The sequence below is a fragment of the Microtus oregoni genome, unplaced genomic scaffold (assembly GCF_018167655.1).
Source record: "Microtus oregoni isolate MIOR12 unplaced genomic scaffold, Mior012 000005F_ref0000423, whole genome shotgun sequence".
Classification (NCBI taxonomy): Eukaryota; Metazoa; Chordata; class Mammalia; order Rodentia; family Cricetidae; genus Microtus; species Microtus oregoni.
In genome coordinates, this window is record NW_024543064.1 from 49,883,396 (window position 1) to 49,902,324 (window position 18,929).

The 18,929-nt window shown below is 43.8% G+C and overlaps 1 protein-coding gene across 7 annotated transcripts in view; it reads right to left on the minus strand.

The window, feature by feature from the left end:
- Patj (PATJ crumbs cell polarity complex component) overlaps positions 1-18,929 on the minus strand; it is a 307,480-nt gene that overhangs the window by 25,640 nt on the left and 262,911 nt on the right. For all 7 annotated transcript variants that reach the window (XM_041651469.1, XM_041651475.1, XM_041651470.1 and 4 more), the window contains 7 exons: positions 14,732-14,925; positions 13,194-13,341; positions 12,052-12,138; positions 8,580-8,688; positions 8,032-8,069; positions 2,825-2,947; positions 2,008-2,112 (listed from right to left, as the gene is read on the minus strand). In XM_041651469.1, coding sequence (XP_041507403.1) covers positions 2,008-2,112; positions 2,825-2,947; positions 8,032-8,069; positions 8,580-8,688; positions 12,052-12,138; positions 13,194-13,341; positions 14,732-14,925 — 804 coding nt within the window. The remainder of the gene's footprint in view (positions 1-2,007; positions 2,113-2,824; positions 2,948-8,031; positions 8,070-8,579; positions 8,689-12,051; positions 12,139-13,193; positions 13,342-14,731; positions 14,926-18,929) is intronic.

Sequence of the window (18,929 nt, forward strand, 5' to 3'; positions counted from 1 at the left end):
TAAAAACTACACTGACAGAACAATTTTACTAGAATGAAGAGTTACCTTTGGGGACTCTGTTTTTGTGAGACTCTCTCTATAGAGCCAAGACTGACTTTGAACTACCGATCCTCCCCCTTCAGTGTCCTGAGATGTGGGACTATAGATATGGTCACCAAACTAAGCTTCTAAAAGCTAAGTTTTTGTTGGCTTGTTTTTTTGTTTTTTTTTTTTTTTTTTTTTTGAGACAGAGTCTCAAGTGGCTCAGGGTTGGCCTTAAACTCAGGCTGAAGTAAAAGGTGGCCTTGAACTCTGGATCCTCCTGGCCAGCCCCCATTACAGAGAGGCGCCATGCCTGGCAAGGTAATTTTAAATTTCAGTTAATGTTATACTTTTATATACTGTGTCTTTTGGGTGTGTGTGGAGGGGTGCTGGGACTCAACCCAGGGCTCTCTGCGTGCTATGCAAAGTCTACCACGAGCTACATCTTAGTCCAAGCGTGTGCCATGTGTCCTTGTGAAGAAGGTGGAGCTGTTGGATGCATTTAGTCAGCATGTAAGAATACCAGTAATACAACATACTAAGAGAAAGCCCCGTTTCCTTGTTCATGTTACTATGGAGGCTCTCCTCTCTCATGCCTCCTGTGACTAGCAGTTGTAACTAAAGAGGTGTGCTTGTAACAAGTGACAAGGGGTCAGTAGAACTGGAAGGATGGACAAACAAAAAGCAAAGCTCCTGTAGCAGGAGCATGAGTAAGTACGACCAGCAATTTCCACCCTGCGTGAGAACGCCAGGCAGCCGAGGAGAAGCAGGCCAAGGCTGCCCACATACTGTTTTGGTTGGCATTCAACAGACACTCAAGGACCCAAATAATATTTGGCCTTTTGCTAGAAACCACAGACAGTGTTTCATGACCCCATCATGTATACTGAGAGCTCTTTACCTTGTTAACTGCTTTGGCACTTTGAACCTAGACCACTGAGCTCTCGGAGCTAAGAACCACAAATCACTTCTCTCCAATGTCAGGATTCTTCCATTCAATCTTCTTATTCTAAGGCTAGGATTATCTGAGTGCTGGCTGGGGGTTTTATTCTTTTTTTTTTTTTTTTTTTTTTTTTTTTTTTTTTTTTGGTTTTTCGAGACAGGGTTTCTCTGTGGTTTTGGAGCCTGTCCCTGTCCTGGAACTAGCTCTTGTAGACCAGGCTGGTCTCGAACTCACAGAGATCCGCCTGCCTCTGCCTCCCAAGTGCTGGGATTAAAGGCGTGCGCCACCACCGCCCGGCGGTTTTATTCTTTTTACCTATAAATTATGTTATACTACCTCTTCGGAAGTACGGTGATCATAATCCTTCATTTAAGGGACACTCATTAATAAAAGTCACTGCCCGTGTGTGCCTCTCAAGTCTCTGCATGGCATCAATCTGAGAGACACATGGAGGGCTGAGATGGAGGCAGGGAAATTAACGGCACATTTTGCTGTTTTTGGTTTGTCCCCCCCCCCCCCCCCCATGTCTCTGGACAATACTCATAGGGCCACAGCTGATCCATAATCGTCTGCCTTAATTGGCGACTACTATGTAGCAACAGTTGCAGGGTGCTGGCAACCATTCAAGGCGCAGGAGAAAGCACTGAGCACTGTATTTTTCTCTGCATTTAAAGGAATAGGAAACAGTGTTTGGGCTGCCCAGTGACAGCCCTTGGATGTAAGAAAGGAAGTCATTTCCTATTCCTTGCAAACTTCAATTTACAAAAGAATGCTGGAAACTAAAAGCCTTGCTGATTTATCACACGAAGCTGAGAGTAATTTTTCTCCCCTTGTTACACTTTCATATAATCCTGCTCATGCCTGCATGGGTGACAGTAAAGAATTTCTGAATAAAAATAATAATTTCTCGCTTTCAACCTTCATAATTCACTTCAGCAAGCACCCTGCTGGGTGGTGATGCCTACTGCCAGAGACACTCTGCTCCGTCTTTTCTGCTGCCACTTATCTGCCTGTCCCAGCTGGTTCTCCATTGATCGCAGTACCTGCAGGATAATGCGCCCAAAGGCATTCTTCAGGAGATTAACAGCGTCCGTGTGAGACAGTCCATCCAGGGGTTGCCCGTTAATGCTCACAATCCGATCTCCTACCTAGAAGGACAAAAGGGGGGAGAAAATCACTATCATTCGGAAAAATTAAATTTGAGAAGAATGCCTAAAACTCTCTGTAAGTTGTATTTCCCATCTGCCTTGTTGAGGGCTGGCTCTTGTGGAGTGTGGGGAATTTTTATGGCTCCCCCCAAATGCAGCCCAATCAGAGAAACAAGAAGGGGGCCAGATTTGATTACTGAAAGGCACCGCAGGTCACTTTTGTATTTTTGGTAACAGTGGTGTTTTATACGTACATTTGCCAGTAAGAGTAGGGGTGCACGAATTAACAGTTCAGTGAAGCTCTGAGGGGGAAGCCAAGCATTTTCTGTTTAATTTTTATACCCAGTTAAGATTAAGGAACAACAGGGGAAAAATTCATAAAAATGTTGATACTTTCGGTGGGTGGAAGATTCCAAGATCAAATCTGAGTTAAAAACCAATTTCGGGTAAATGAGATGCTAAAAGTGTTTAAGAGGTTTGTAAGAAGCAGTGATTCCGTCTTTTACTGCAAAGCACTGATAAAAACATTTTTATATGTCCAGGGGCTTAATGAATCTCAGGTCTGCAGTCTTGTTAATGTATTCTGCCCTCAGCATGGGTTGCTGATGGCTTCTGCAATTCCAACTTTAAACAAGGTCCCTGTGGCTACCACCCCTCCTCCACCAACACCCCCATCACTGTTGGCCTTCTCCAGTCCCTCGGTGGTATTTACCTTAAGCTTCTGGGTACGTGCTGCCACTCCATTGGCCTGGATCATAGCAATAAATATCGGGATATCTCCTAAAGGACTTCCTTTTCCTCCAGCGATACTGATTCCAAGGGCATCGCTGAGCTCCTAGAGAGAGAGAACAGAAGGCCTGCATCTTTGGTAATAGGCATCCATAGCTGGTCCTCCAATTTTACTGGACAAAAACCCCACATGATATAGGAGGCCAGCACAACGTGAGTTGCGTACAGAGCATCATAAAGGCCTGTGTTACCTTGTGCAGTCAGGGTAGCTGGTGGGGTCTCAGAGAAGTCCATCTCTGGGAGCCTCCCGTTTATGCACAAGATGGTAAATAGACTATCGCGTACACAGTGATATCTCGAGTATAAATAAGATGATATAGTACTGTCCTGGCCTATAAAGGAGGCTCAATAAAAGCCAATAGCAACAGTAAATTAAAAAACAAAAGTCTTCACTCCTGCTCAGTGGAGCGTCCGATTTGACGCAGCCTTGGCAAGTGTGTTCTCATATGGTGTTTATGATTAAACTGCCGCGCATATCATGTTCTGGGTGTGAACAAACACACTTGGCTTCAAAAGAGCTGCATGACTCCATTAGACAAAGGATCTTAGAGGGTGCCCACTGTTGTGACAGCAGTTTTGAGAGGGAAGTAAAATAGTAGCGAAAATTGTTGCAAAGATGGACCTTTGTGTAGAGATCTGGCTCTTGCCTCCTCCCCCATCATAGGATGGTTAATAATCTTAAATGACTGAAGGCACAAATGACAAAGGCTGGCACTCTCGCCAAGTCTATCTATTGCTCCTGTTGACTACAATGGAAAAATCTTGTCAAAATGCAGATAGCAGCCGTAGCTTCTTTAACAGAAAGAAACTAAAACTGGAGTGGTAAGTGAGAATCTGGAGTCGTGACAGCAGCAGGGGTACACTGCCCCTAGTTTTACCGTGTGCGTGTGTGTGTGTGCATGCGTGTGTGTGTGTGTGTTGTGCTCATGCATTTGTGAGCCTGCACACACGTGCATGTGAGCACATGCAGGTGAGCATATGTATGTGCATGCATGTACACATGCACGTGTGTTCAGTTTTTGTTCTGAGGGAGACTCCCAGTCAAACTGGCAGCTAAAAAGGTGATTGAACTGCTGATATTCTGATGTCAACCCCATTCTTCGGGTCAGAAGAACCAAAACCAGGCATATCTGCTGCTGGATAATAAGAGAGGACATTCGGTATGGAAAGAGTTAGAAAGAGACACTGAATTCTGAGCACAAATGCACAGAATTCTCAGGCTCAGTTCTAATCTACTATGTGGAGAAGAGACCTCAAACGGCATACCAAAGTTTTTGATTATTAAACTTTGCTCAGAATCACTACAAAGGCAGACAGGAATCACACTCTCAGTCTAGCTGGTCGACTCCTGCTAAGGCATAAGCATCACTGTCTTCAGGGTTGATACGACTAACATCCACCAAGTCCAGGATAAAATCTCCAGCTTGCTAACACACAGGAAAATGTGACCATTTTTCAACATGTAGGACAGTTGAAAGTAACACTGTAACATTGTTTTATATGGACATGAGTAGCCTTCCTCAGGACCCTAGCTGGACCCTAACATGGGAAAACAAAACAACAGAGTCAGGGTACATAAGTTGCTAGTCTGTGGGGTAAAAAACCCACATGATCACACAGCTTCTGTAGTTGAAAATTATTTAAAAATATTCCTAGTCACTGGGTGGTGGTGTGCACGCCTTTAATTCCAAGATGCAGAGGCAGGCAGATCTCTGAGTTCGAAGTCAGCCTGGTCTACAGAGTGAGTTCCAGCACGACCAGAGATACACAAAGGAACCTTGTCTCAATAAACAAAAACAAACAAATAAATTTATAGCCAAAGATGGCCACGATCCCAGTTTTCTGGAGGCATAGGAAATGGATTTCTGTCAGTTCTAAGCCAGCCTGGTCTACATAGCAAGTTCCAGACTAGCCAGAGTTGCACAGTGAGATTCTATCTCAAAAAATAAAACAGAAGCAAAAGAAACAATACCCTTCGTAGCTTAGTGATCATCAATTATGCCTTAATAAAGCTGGAAAATAGAAAAGCACCCCCAAAAGGTCCACATGAGAGAACATAAGAACAGACTTGTAGGGCTGGAGAGATGGCTCAGAGGTTAAGAGCACTGACTGCTCTTCCGGAGGTCCTGAGTTCAATTCCCAGCAACCACATGGTGGCTCTCAACCATCTGTAATGAGATCTGGTGCCCTCTTCTGGCCTGCAGGCATATGTGGAGGCTGAACATTGTGTACATAATAAATAAATAAATCTTTAAAAAAAAAAAGAACAGACTTGTAGGGCCAGAGAGAGCTCATGACAGAACATGTCATAGTCTGCATGAAGCTCCAGCTTTAGTCTCTAGAGCCCAAACCAAATAAAATGCCATCAACAAGGCAAAACGCTCCATCTTAGGGCCATGGAGACAGCTGAGAAGATAAAACCCAAGCCTGCCTGAAAGTTATGTTATCCAAGCACTCCTCCAGAGAGCTGGGAGACAGAGACAGGAGAACTGCCTGGAAGCTTATGGGCCAGTGAGCCTGGAGTTTGAAGTACAGCTGCAGAAACTAGAGAGACCCTGTCCTGAGAAGGTGGAAGGTAAGAACTGATCCCCTTGAGTTGTCCTGGGACTTCTACATGTGGGATGTGGTATGCATGTCATATACACACCCCACATCCTAGATAATATAAAGGTGAATTATTCTATGATCATTATGCTGCCATGCCATAACTATAATTTAGAATAATTGCATTGCTTCACTTCTAGGGAGCTTCTACTCTGTCTTCACAGAATTCGTGTCCAATTGATACCTTCTAAAAGCATCAATCAATAGACAATGCCTTCTGTGCAAAGTTCCAAGAGATATTAACTTATTTTTATTTTATATGTATGGGTGTTTTACCTGTACATACATCTGTGTACCACATGTGTGCAGGGCCCAAACAAGCCAAAAGAGGGTGCTGGATCCTATCCTTAGTTATTTTTGCATTGCAATGAAGAGATACCATGAGCAAGGTAATAGAAAAGAAAGCATTTAGTTGAGGGCTTGCTTACAGTTCCAGAGGGTCAGTTCATGACTATCATGGTGGGGAGCATGGCAGCAAATAGGCAGGCAGGACCCTAGGGCAGTAGCTGAGAGCCTACATCTCATCCACAGGCACAAAGCAGATAAAAGCAGGACTGGGCCTGGCATAGGTTTTTTTTTTTTTTTTTTTTTTTTGAGACAGGGTTTCTCCGTAGCTTTTGGTTCCTGTCCTGGAACTAGCTCTTGTAGACCAGGCTGTCCTCGAACTCCCAGAGATCCGCCTGCCTCTGCCTCCCGAGTGCTGGGATTAAAGGCGTGCGCCACCACCGCCCGGCTTGGCATAGGGTTTTGAAACCTCAAAGCCCACCCCAGTGACAATACCTTTTTCAACAGGGCCACACCTAATTCGTCCTGAACAGCCTACCAAATGGGAACTAATTCAAATATATGAAACTATGGGAGTCACTTTTACAAGCCCATGCTATACATGGCAAAACTGAGGTTGACTCAAATGGAAGATCAGTGAGTTGATGTTATAGACGACTGTATCCAACCAAAGTTTAATACTGAAGCCCCAAGTTCTAGTTCCTCAGAACATGACTCCACTTTGACAAAGTCTTTAGGATGAGACTGCTAGGGTGAGCTTTAAATCAGTCCAACCAGGAGTATCATGGAAGAGGCTATATAACATGAGAGATTCCAGAATGATGAAACACATAAGGACAGGTCACACAAGGCCACCACAGGAAGGCATCCATATGCAAGCCAGGAGAGCTCAGAGAAAGCTAACCCTACACCCTAAAGTCTCTAAAACTATGAGAAACTAGCATCTACTGTTGAAGACACCCAACCTATAATGTTTTGTTAGGCAGATCTACCAAATAAACACAGTCAAAAAGCAAGTGGGAGAGCATAAGCTATGCCTGAGTCTAGAGAGCCGAGCTGTGCAGGGAATCACCTTACTGCATTGGTTATACCGACTACAACAGGGCCACAGTTCTATTACTATGCTTGAACCTCACGTTTATAGTCTATTTTCTAATATTCTAAATTTCACATGTGAGCTGAAAATCAGCATCTAAAAATGTATGAACTGGAATAAACCTCAAACAATCCTCTCAAAAGAGCAATTCAACAAACACATAACAGCCTTTAATAAGAAGCAACCTTCCCATGCTAGACGTGGAACACATAGCCTCACATAAGATAGCCAAGCACTCTGCAACCAAGCTGCACCCTGGCTCCAAGTGTGGCTTTAGATCTGATAGCTTTCTTTCTAGGAATTAATCCTGAGTTGAGGCAAAAATGTAAATATAGCAATGTTTGTTATATAAGGTAAATATTAAACATGGGGGCTAGAGAAATGTTGAACAGTTAAAGCATTTGTTGCTTTTGCAGAGGATGTGGGTTCAACTCCCACCATCTATGTGGTGGTTCACAACCACCTGTCACTCCAATTCCAGGGGATCCATTGCCTGCTTCCGGCTTCTGTCGGTACCAGGCATGCACATAGTATACAGACTACACGCGGGCCAAACACTCATACACATGAACTAAAACTAAATCTAAAAGGAATAAAAAGAAACATGCTAGGGCTGGGGAGGTGGCTCAGCGGTTAAGAGCATTGCCTGCTCTTCCAAAGGTCCTGAGTTCAATTCCAGCAACCACATGGTGGCTCACAACCATCTGTAATGAGGTCAGGTGCCCTCTTCTAGTCTGTAGGCAGACACACAGACAGAATATTGTATACATAATAAATAAAATAGAGAAACATGCTAACTGTTTAACGGGAGGAAGCTGACAGTAGAGAGACTACTACGCCACCAGTAACAGTCATGTTCTGTGCTGTCAAGAGCACACGGCTCCAAGTGCACACAGCAAGGTAAAGAAGATGAGCTACAAGAGGATGTCCAATACACTCTCTGTTGTGTGAAATTTAAACACACACACTATTATGAAAAGGTTATACTAAAATATTCACAAAGATCACTTATGTGTTTCAATTTATTTTTTAAAAATCTATTTCTGTTACATATTTACTTTAGTAACTTGGAAGAACAAATAATCGGGTAAATTATATCCAGAAGAGAAATGTACAAAATAGAATATAAATAGTAACTGACTTACTCTGATTATCTCAACAGTTCTTGGTCCCATCTCTGCGCCTATGAAGGAAGCAAGAGCATTCATTAATGCTTTTGAACCAAAAGTAGGATGCTTAAGTAACACTCCCCTAAAGACAGTAGCATTCCTCAGAGTTTCAAGAAGGGAGACTAGAGCAAGCACAGCAAACCCCTCCTCAGTAGCAGAGCCACCTGAGTTTTCAGGGGCGGTGTCCCAGAGTGGACAGACATGGCCATAATCATTCCGTCTGACTAAAGCTGATGGGCTGCAGCAGCAATGGCCTGAGACATGGTGACTCAAAGGTGGGGACAACACATTTGTGTTTCTCTGTGCATTCCTTCTGTCCTACCCTAAGAGGGACTTAAAACACCCCGCCCCCTCTGTTTTCAGGACATGTGCACTCCCCCCCCCCCCCCCGTCCAGCCACCTGCACTTTCTCATGCACTCCGAGTCTTTGCTTTTCTGTTGCTTATGAGATCTGTGCTCCCCACTCCCAACCTTTCCTTCTGAAACAGGCCACACTAAGTAGCTTGGGTTGGCCTTGAACTTACATTTTTGGGGAGGATCAGAAGCTCTTTTTGTGCCAACCAAGTTTTGTAGGCCAGTGATGACTGGGGCCAAGGAAGGCCGGCCGCTGCTATGTGCACTGTGCTGATCCCCCTAAAACAGAGACACTGGTCACTTGTGTGCGGGCACTAGCACGGCACCAGATCTACAGAGACTGAGGTCGCCAGTCATCTGCAGGTGTTCTGAAGAAAACTAGTGCTCACCCCTCCCTTACCCCAGCCCCATGCAGACATTCGCTCCTTGTGTTCCCCCATCACAGGAAAAGCAGATAATTGGAGATACTTTTGTTGCACATGAAATCAGACATTGTCCTTGCTTGCCACAGTGTTACAGCCTTCAGTGACTGGCCCTGTCCTTTGGGGAAGCAACCAATCTGACTTTCCTAATTACCCCAACTATAACCCATGCCCCATTAGTCGAGTGTGAGACGCTTAATAAACAGGAAGTGGACTGAGAACAGACCGACTTCTGAAGAAGGCAGCAACAAATGAGGGGAGAGAGCCAATTTAAGGATATCTCACTTTTATATCCCAAATCGTTTTATAATCAGGAATGGTTCAATCCAACCCGCTAGACCTGCTATTTAACCTTTTCCCCCACTGAAAGAGATATTTGAGATTTATAGACAGCTAGTGACTATCCAAAAATCACACACGTTAGAAATGCCCTTTCCAATGTAGATAATGTCATCTCCCACTTTTCTACCCAGTTATCGAGTCTATGTCGTCTAACTGCACTGAAAATTTAAGCTAAGACTAACATCACTATGACCATTTGTTAAGTTATAATGTGCTTTGTTTATGAGGCAGGGTCTTGCTATGTAATGCAGGCTGGCTTGAACTTAGGCCTTTCTGAATGCTGAGATTACAAGTGTGTGCCATCAAGCTTGGTTTCAACTCCTTTATTTTGTTTGGTGCTAAGGATTAAACTTGGCTTCATGCATGGCAGGATTGTGCTACACCCACCACACCTGAGTGATCATGTGTTTCACTATAGAAGAAGTTTTGAAACATTCAAATCTTTCCTAAATAAGAAAGATTTAAAATAAGAACAACTATTATAAGAATTATAGATATACCTAGATTCCATAAATGAAAATCTGCTACGTTTTTATAAGACACACATACATGTGTAATTTCATCACTAGAGAGGTAGAGCCAGAAGATCCCTACCCTGGGCACATACTTGGGAGTCTTCCTAAAAAAAACCAAAAATAAAATGAAAAATGAAATTTTTTATAATTTTTTTATAATTTATTTTTATTTTACACATGTGTTTTGCTTGCATGATGCATGTATACTATATGCACCAGCCTGAGGCAGCCAGAAGAGGGCACTGAATCCCCTAGAACTGGAGTCACAGATGATTTTGAGCCACAATGTGGGTGCAGGGAATTAAACCCAGGCCGTCTGCAAGAGTAACAAGTGCTCTAAAGACCCGGGCCATCTCCAACCACTCCACTTTCTTTACCACATATCTTCTATTCATCAATTAATTAATCTTTTACAGTTAATTTTCATATAGGTTATAGAGATCTGTAGACTTTAGGATGGGCACACCTTTCTTTGGTGTGATACAGAGGTCCCATATATCCTAAGCTGATCTAATTTATTTGTGATCTAGTTGATCATGACCTCTTGGGACCCTGTCTCTACCTCACTGAGTGTTAGGATGTCAGGTGTGTGCTACCATGCTGTTTATATGGTGCTTGGGATAGAAATTTATGAACCAGCAGTTATACTTAACCACTATCAAACACCAAACTATACAAACTTACAATTAAGTAAGATGTATTAAAACCAGATACAGAGCTGGGGATGAGGCTCAGTCTGTAGAGCACTTGCCTAGGATGTGAAGTTTATGAATCATGATGATATTTATATACATTCCTCCAGAAGGGTCAGAAGTGCAGTCTGCCCAGCACCTCAACTGTAGTCCAGGGGGAAAAACAGTGCATGTCCAGTATTGCTCACTTTGTACTCTAGTCTCTTGTGTACAATGAGGCTGAACAGAACCACTCACACGGATGAGTCTTCCCTCAAAGAAGAAGCATGCCTGAGACTGCTGTCTTGTATGCAACTCCCATTGTCAACTTAATTATCCACCAAATCCCTGACTATTCACATGTGGAATAAGCAGCATTATGTGTGTTTATGTTTGCTGCTAATTACAGAAGCTGGGCTGGGTAGGGGGATCCAAATTTAACAGTGTGGATTAGGTTAGATTGTTTTGAAGATTTTAAAAAAAATTTTATTTACATGCGTGCTATGTCTGTGCATGCAGAGTGTCAGATCCCCTAGAACTGGAGTTACAGACAGTTTGAGTCACCATGTAGGTACTGGGAATTGAATCGAGGCCCTTTGGAAGAGCAACAAGTAATCTTAACCTTTGAGCCATTCTGCTAGGTCCACTTTGAAGATCCTTGAAGTCAAAGCAGCTAGTCTGTGACCCTGTCTGATCAATGACAAATATTTAAAATTCTCTTATTACACTAATTTGTGTGTGTGTGTGTGTGTGTACAAGCACATGCCATAGTATGAGTGTGACAGCCAGAAGATAACTTTTGGGAGTCAGTTTTCTCCTTCTACAAAAAGAGTTCTAGGAATTAAACTCAGTTCACTGGCCCTCACTGCTATCCTTTCCGCCCATTTTCTAACATGAATGAGGCAAAGCAGCGGCTGACAGCTTGCAGACCCAGACACACTAAGCTGTGGGGAGGCTGTCGTTACAAGGCAACCAGTAGAGTCACACTTTAACCTTAAAAAGGGGGGCTGTCCATCACCCCCAAAGAGACTAGGGAGTTACAGGCAAGTTTCTACAGTTGAATCATGTGCCAAGTGGGACTAACAGAGGGAGTCTGAGTGTGTCAGCCATTATAACACACACAAAAAAATTATCGTGAAAATACTTCATTAAAAAGGTGGTACTGACATCAGTCTTGCAAATAAATATATTTGCTAACTCACAAAATGTCACTCACTAATACCTCCCTGCCATAAGAGAGACCCCCATTTTTTTTTGCTCTCCTAGGAATATACCATTAATTGCCTTCAGCATGTGTGAGTGGCTATTCACAAGTTAACTTTATAGCAATGTTTAATTGGATGAACAGAACAATGTTGTGCTAATGAGGGTCAAATTGCCACCAGATGTTACCTCTTTTTTTTCCTTTTTAAAATAAACACAGCTGTGTATGTGTGTGCACGGGCAATATAGAATAGTGGGAGACAGAAATGGTTCTAAGAAAACCCTATAAGCAATAAAGGAAAAAAGTGTGGGGCTTAATGAATTTCCACCCCACCTTTCATTTTCATTTCAAACACATGAAAACACTGAAGTAGGTGCTGTGAATATGTGTATATCAGACATCATTTCTAAATAATCATTTATGAGATGAGGAACTTCCTCCCAGTGGGTGCAGGAGAGAGAGTGGTCAGCTAGGAAGACATCACCAACCTGGCTATTTTGTGAGGTCTTCCGAGAGGAAGCCCAGGAACCGGCCCGGAGTCTCCCAATCTCCAGCTGCACAAGGCCCTGGACGCACTTGGGAAGACAAGAAAAGACAGAAGTAAAACACAACAGCATTGCTGATCTAAAACACCAGAGCGGGGCCTTCTGCAGCCAAGGCTTACTAGAGGGAACTAGGTCAAAAAGGAGAACCAGCCATCCAAAACCCAAGCAGACAGAAAGTCAGCAGCTTCATCCGTGGGCCCTTCAGATGCATTAAATGGGTTTGATACCAACCGCCTTTCTTTTCTCTCATTTCCTTTCTGAAGAAAGTGTTCAAAAAGTGGGAAAGAGGCCGGGTGGTGGTGGCGCACGCCTTTAATCCCAGCACTCGGGAGGCAGAGGCAGGCGGATCTCTGTGAGTTCGAGACCAGCCTGGTCTACAAGAGCTAGTTCCAGGACAGGCTCCAAAAAAACTACAGAGAAACCCTGTCTCGAAAAAACAAAACAAAACAAAACAAAACAAAAAGTGGGAAAGAGCAGAGTGGGAAACCCAACAGGAGACAGTTCACAAATCCAGGCCCTCCTCTGCAGAGTAACTGAGAGCTGACTGCACCAGGAAGCCTGGTTATTATAACAAACCTCATCTGTCTGTACAAGCTTCCACAGTTGCTATAAAGATCCACTGGTTGCAAACAAAGGGGAAGGGGGTTCGTGAAGCAGAGTCCCTTAGCTGCAAAGTCTGAGCTGCAGACTTCCACAAGCTCACCACAACCCAGGGTGGGTTGACTCTGTCTTCATTTGGGAAACGAGAAGCCAGTCTAGATGAGTATTAGCATTCCCTTCTAGTGATCAAAGTTGGGGTTGATGAATGCAGAGAGAAGGGGGTGGACCCCATGCCCTAGGATGGGCTGGAAGACAAATGTGACAGTTGGACCGGTCACTACATGAGAAACGGCCTCAAAGCCCCAGGCAGGCCCCTCTGTCTGCCGAGTCAGCACAACAGCTGTACTGTAAAGCTATTTTCAGCCACCAGGTATTATATTTCTAGTAAGAATAGAGCAAAAACATCCCACCAAGGCCAAAAAGACCGGGCTAGCTCCGTGAGCCTTGGTCACTGTAGCTAGGTCGGAAGCTGCCTAGGGACTCACCTTGAGGATGGTGGCCACTGTCTCCTGTGAGGCGTGTCTCAGGTCCTCTCCATTCACAGACAAGATCTGGTCTCCTTGAATCAACCTGCCATCAAGGTCTGCGGCTCCGCCTTTTACAATATCAGATATAAACACTCCGCTTCCACTCCTGTTAATATCACCAAGCATTGTGGGATTGGCACAGGCAGTTAATTATTAATTAAAATTGGACCTTACTTTGTAAAGACTTATGTTAAGATCTAAAACTCAAAAGTTCTAAAACCAATCCATTAAGTCCACTGACATCCACTAACTTTATAATAATAAGCTTCACGATTAGATTATGCCTCTTTGTCCTTTGTATTACACATCCATCTTTGCCTACTGTGTTCTTACTTTTATTGGTGGTGCAAACTGGGATCCTAGCACTTGGGAGGTGATGATTTTACTACAGAAAAATAGAAATTTACTTTTTATTTTATTTTTTGTTTTTTCAAGACAGGGTTATTCAGTGTAGCCTTGACTGCCCTGGAACTCCTCTGTAGACCAGGCTGGCCTTGAACTCACGGAGATCCACCTGCCTCTGCCTCCTGAGGGCTGGAATTAAAGGCGTGCACCACCACTGCTGATGGATATTTATTTGCTTTGTAAAGATGCAGAGTTTATGGCCTGGAGTACAGCTCTGTGGCTGACTGATTTCTGGTGGAAGCATGACCCTGGGGTGATCCCAGCACCCCATACAGAAATGAGATGAGCAAGCTATTCTCTTAGAGTAGAGTCCATTGCTAGTAACTTCCTTTTCTTAAAATATATTTTTAAATTATCATGTTTTTATGTAGGTAGATATGTGCATGCCAGCACATGCATGGCGGTCAGAGGACAGAATGTGGGGTTGTTACTCTCCAGAGAATCTAATCCAGAACTTCACGCTTGCTAGGCAAGCAGTCTACCAACTGAGTTAAATCCCCAGCCTCTTATTTTCAGTCTTTAAGGAATTATGGAATTACTTGTCAAGAGGATCTGTAACCCTTAAGAGATGCATTTGATCCTTTACAATGAAAAGCTTCATACTAAAGAATATAAATGTTCTTCTCAAACTAAATCTGCAATACAGATGGCGGACGAGGATCACTTTGTCCATCTCTGACTCGACAGTAAGGGCAAACTCAGTGTGTGGTGGTGCATTCCAGCTGAGTCTGAGACTAGCCTCAGCTACACAATGGGACCCTATCTCAAGAAACACCATAAAACAGAGCTACCATCTCTGACTGGGATGTCCTCAGGGACACAGAAAGCAGCTCATCTTGTCTCCACAGTTGCTCTGCACCCTCATGTGCAAGACAAACCCACAGATACTGCCCTAGGCAGCTACTCTAATCCTTCCTGCAGAGCCGAATGCAGACTCAGCAGCCCAGCTGGAACCAGCTGTATCTCAACATGACATGTCTTAGAAACCCCCTCATTACTCTACAGTAAGCTTTCATTTCCAGTGTTTAGAAGTATTAGTCCCCATATGCTGGAAAGAAAGGCTGACCTTGACTTGAACAACTCTTCCTTACCGTTTCCCAACAATGCTCAGGCCCAGTCCTCGGCCAGTCTTCTTCTGCAGATCCACAAGGAACACCTCCAAGTTCTCCTCATCTCTGTACTGCGCCTCATCTCTGTACACCACCAGGCGCACCTTCTGGGGAGTCTGCCTCAGGGCTGTGATGGCTTCTTCATGGCTGCAGCTCCTCAGGTCAACCCCATTAACCTGTAACAACAGCCATTCTGAGATGAGCAGCTTACCGCAGAGACTTCAGCCTGCTGCTGCTCCTTGATCCAACTGATAAGGACTCTCTAGAAAGTTCCAGTCATTCTCAAAGCACACCACAGTGACCATGGAGAGTATGAGCTGCTTCACACAAAAAGACCCCACCACACAAAGAACAGAGGGTGGGTTGGTGTGCCTGGTCACATATTTACACAGCTGTGAACTTCACTGCGGAGTTAGGAGAGCTGGTGTGTGTGTGTGTGTGTGTGTGTGTGTGTGGTTAGTTGTTGAGGTTGGAGGGAAGGAGCTAGTACAGCTATTATCCCAGTTAGTAAGTATCTTTGGGCTGTTTGCTCGTTGGACTTGACTCTTCTTTGTTTGTTTGTCTTTCTGTGACAGTCTCACTATGTAGCCCTGGCTGTCCTGGAAATGCTATGTAGAACGGGGTAGTCTCATATTCACAGATATCTGCCACCTCTGTCTCTCGAACACTGGTATTAAAAGTCTGCACCATTACAAATCTGGCTGGCTCCTTACCCTTCGTTGCTCAGATCACATCATCTTCAGTACTGGCCCAGAAGGAAATAAAGGACAAGTGTTTCCAACAGCTTCAAAGAAGCCCTTGAAGGCTCATATTTGAATCTGATAGCAAGGACACAGAGAGGCCCACTACCAGAGAACACAAGATACTGCGAACAGTCAGTAAAGACACACAAATCTGGGACCCCATCCCTAAACCCCACTCTCTTGCTCTGTTATATGGAGATCACAGACAATTTACTTTTTAGGTAAATATTTCCATCGTGCTTGTAATGCCAATACTTATGGATTCCGTCCCCCCAAAGTTTTCATTTTTACTAATGAATATTAGCTATATAAACACCGGGTATCATTGTGGTATCTCCACAATACACATAATGTACTCTGATCATACTTATTACTTCCCTTATTACCTCCTCTCATCCCCACACCCTCTTCCTGATCTTCATTTTCCAAGCAGTCCCTCTTTCACTTTCATGACTTCACCCACATAGACATGAGACGGAACACGTGATACTTGACCAAGTCTGACTTATTTTGCCTAACACGATGGTACCCAGTTCCATCAATTTTCCTGCAAATGACATGATTCTATTTTTCTTTATGGCAGAATAATACCACATGGTGTGTATATGTGTGCAAACTGTGTTTTCTTTATATAGGGATGGACATCTAGGTTGATTCTATGACTTGGCTTTTGAGAATAAATAGTACCACAAAGCTGGACAGGGGGTTGCACACTTGTAATCTCAACACTCAGGAACTCCCACATATCTGAAGCTAACCTGAGTTACACAGCAAAGCGCTGTCTCAAAACAAACAAACCAAATGGAACAGTACTACTGTAAACACGCATATGCAGGCATCTCTACTGCGTGCTGATGAAGACTGAGCTATGTGCTCAGGAGTCTCTCTGGATCACATTGTTCTTTTTTCAGGTTTCTGTGTGAGCGGTGCCACTGCAAACATGTGGGGTCAGAGGGCAGCTGTAGGGGCTTCTCTTCTTCCACCACATGGCTCAGGGACGGAACTCAGCACTCAGGTTACTAGGCCCTCTTACTTGCTGAGCCATTTCACTCTGTGCTGTCTCTTTGTACTGGCTAACTACTTCCTTTGCCATGTAGAAGCTTTTTAATTTCTGTGATCTCATTTGTCAGTTCTTTCTTGACTAGAGTCTTATTCAGAACTCACTGCCTATGTCTACTCCTGAACTGTTTCTCCTCTTTTTCCAAGTAGTTTAAAGTCTTGAATTATGGTTGTCTCGGTTATGTTTCTACTGATGTGATAGATAAGACACCATGACCAAGGCAACTTATAAAAGCAAGCATTTCCTGGGGCTCACAGATCCAGAGGGTTATAATCTATGATTGTCATGGTAGGGAGCATGGCTATAGTCTAAATTCAATATATACTGTTATCATGACCATTTACAGATGAAGAAACCAAGGCGTGGAGAGGCCAAAAAATTTGACCAAAATCACACATCTAGTAGGTGGAGAAGTCAACATTTGAACCCAAATTTGTTTTCCTTTCGATAAAAACGTGTGTGTGTGTGCGCCTGCGTGCGTGTATGTGGAAGACAGAAGGTGACACTAAGTATCTTTTACTATTCTTTCTCTACCTTATATATTGAGGCAGGGTTTCTCACTTGAACCTAGAGCTTGAGAGAGGACTTCATACTGTAGCCCAGGCTAACCTCAAACTCACTATATAGTTGAGGCTGGACTTGAATTCCTGATATTCCTGCATCTACTTCTCAGCTGTTGGTTTATGGAGGTCAGCCACCACACCAATCAGTAACATTTTTAAAAGTGCTGAGCACATGGCTTGATGGTAGGGTGCTTGAATTTAATTCTCAATTCCATTTTTTTTTTAAAAACTACTGACTCATCTCTCCAGTTCCTAACTACACAATCTTTCCATTCTAGTCCTTTCACCACGCAGCCTCATAGGTTAGCCCCTGACTAGGTTATTAGATGGATCATCACAAATAGTTAAATAGTTGGTACTGATCAGTAAACTTCTACAAACAAGGGACAGGGTAGCTTTGGATTCAAAGTCACTCCTTCCGGGTGACATCTTGGAAAAGAGCCGAACAAAAGGAAAAATAGCCCCAACTCTGGACAGACTGGTGGCAAGAGCGGAAGAGCTCCTGACATGTGACTTCCCCCCCTTATTCTGATACAGCCCTGTGTGACCCAAGAAGGTCAAGCCTGTCTCTGAACCTGGTCCCTTTATTTCTTCAGTAAAAGACAGTCTAAGGCTTTCCTAACTCTGATACCCAAAGACCAGGGACCGTAGGCATCCAAGGAGGAAGGGAGAACCAACTTTTCTTGAAGAAGGTAACTTTGGGGCTGTGTTTAAAATTTTTAATTATTTTATTTTTAATGTTTATGGATGTTTTGATTGCATGTATATCTGTGCACCATATGTATGCCTAGTGGTCAAAGAAGCCAGGAAAGGGTGTTAGATCCTGTGGAACTAGAGTAGCAGATGAGTCGCCATGTAAACGCTGAATCCTCTGGAAGAGCAGCCAATGCTATTAATTGCTTAGCCATCTCTTGATGGAGTAAGGTCATTGGCTAATAAAGAAACTGCCTTGGCCCATTTTATTGGTTAGAACATAGGTGGGTGGAGTAAACAGAACAGAATGCTGGGAGGAAGAGGAAGTGAGCTCAGAGGCGCCATGCTCTTCTCTCTCTGGGGCAGACGCCTCAGACAGACGCCAGGCTCCTCTCTCCCAGGCAGCTCCAACCCAGGATGGACATAGGCTGAATCTTTCCCGGTAAGACTGATGCTACACAGATTATTAGAGATGGGTTGATCGGGATATGAGAATTAGCCTGTAAGGGCTAGAGTTAATGGGCCAAAAAGTGTTTAAAAGAATACAGTGTCTGTGTAATTATTTCGGGCCATAAGCTAGCAGGCGGCCAGGGTGCTGGGGACACAGCCCACCGCTCATATTACTACAATCTCTCTAGCTCTGCCTTTAAAAAATTAATTAATTTTGTTGTACTCAGGGCTTTGTACATGCTAGGTATGAGCTTTCCCCACCCTACTGGGCTGTTGTCTAAATCAGATTCTGTGAGCCAAGAACATGCCTAAAAGGCCAATCACCCATTACCAAGATGCTGTTTCCTTTCTGGTGCATCTCAGCACTCACAGACATCCAGAGTCACGGTGGTTAAGGACATGGGTTCAGACAGAGGCTGAATTCAGTTACTACGCCAGTTTGACTTCCTGGCTTTGTGAAACCCAGAGATATGACTTCAGTTGGGTTTCTGTGTCATTCATGAGCTGGAGCCAGGAAGAATACCTACTTCGCGTTGAGAATTGACTGAAATAAACTCTGTCAGGTTTATGGTTTGTGACTGGGCACATAGGTATTCACTGTAAGAAAGAAATGACGGGCTGAAAGGAAATGCTGCCAGAGCTGTTTTCCTCTGCGCAGGACGCCTCACCAT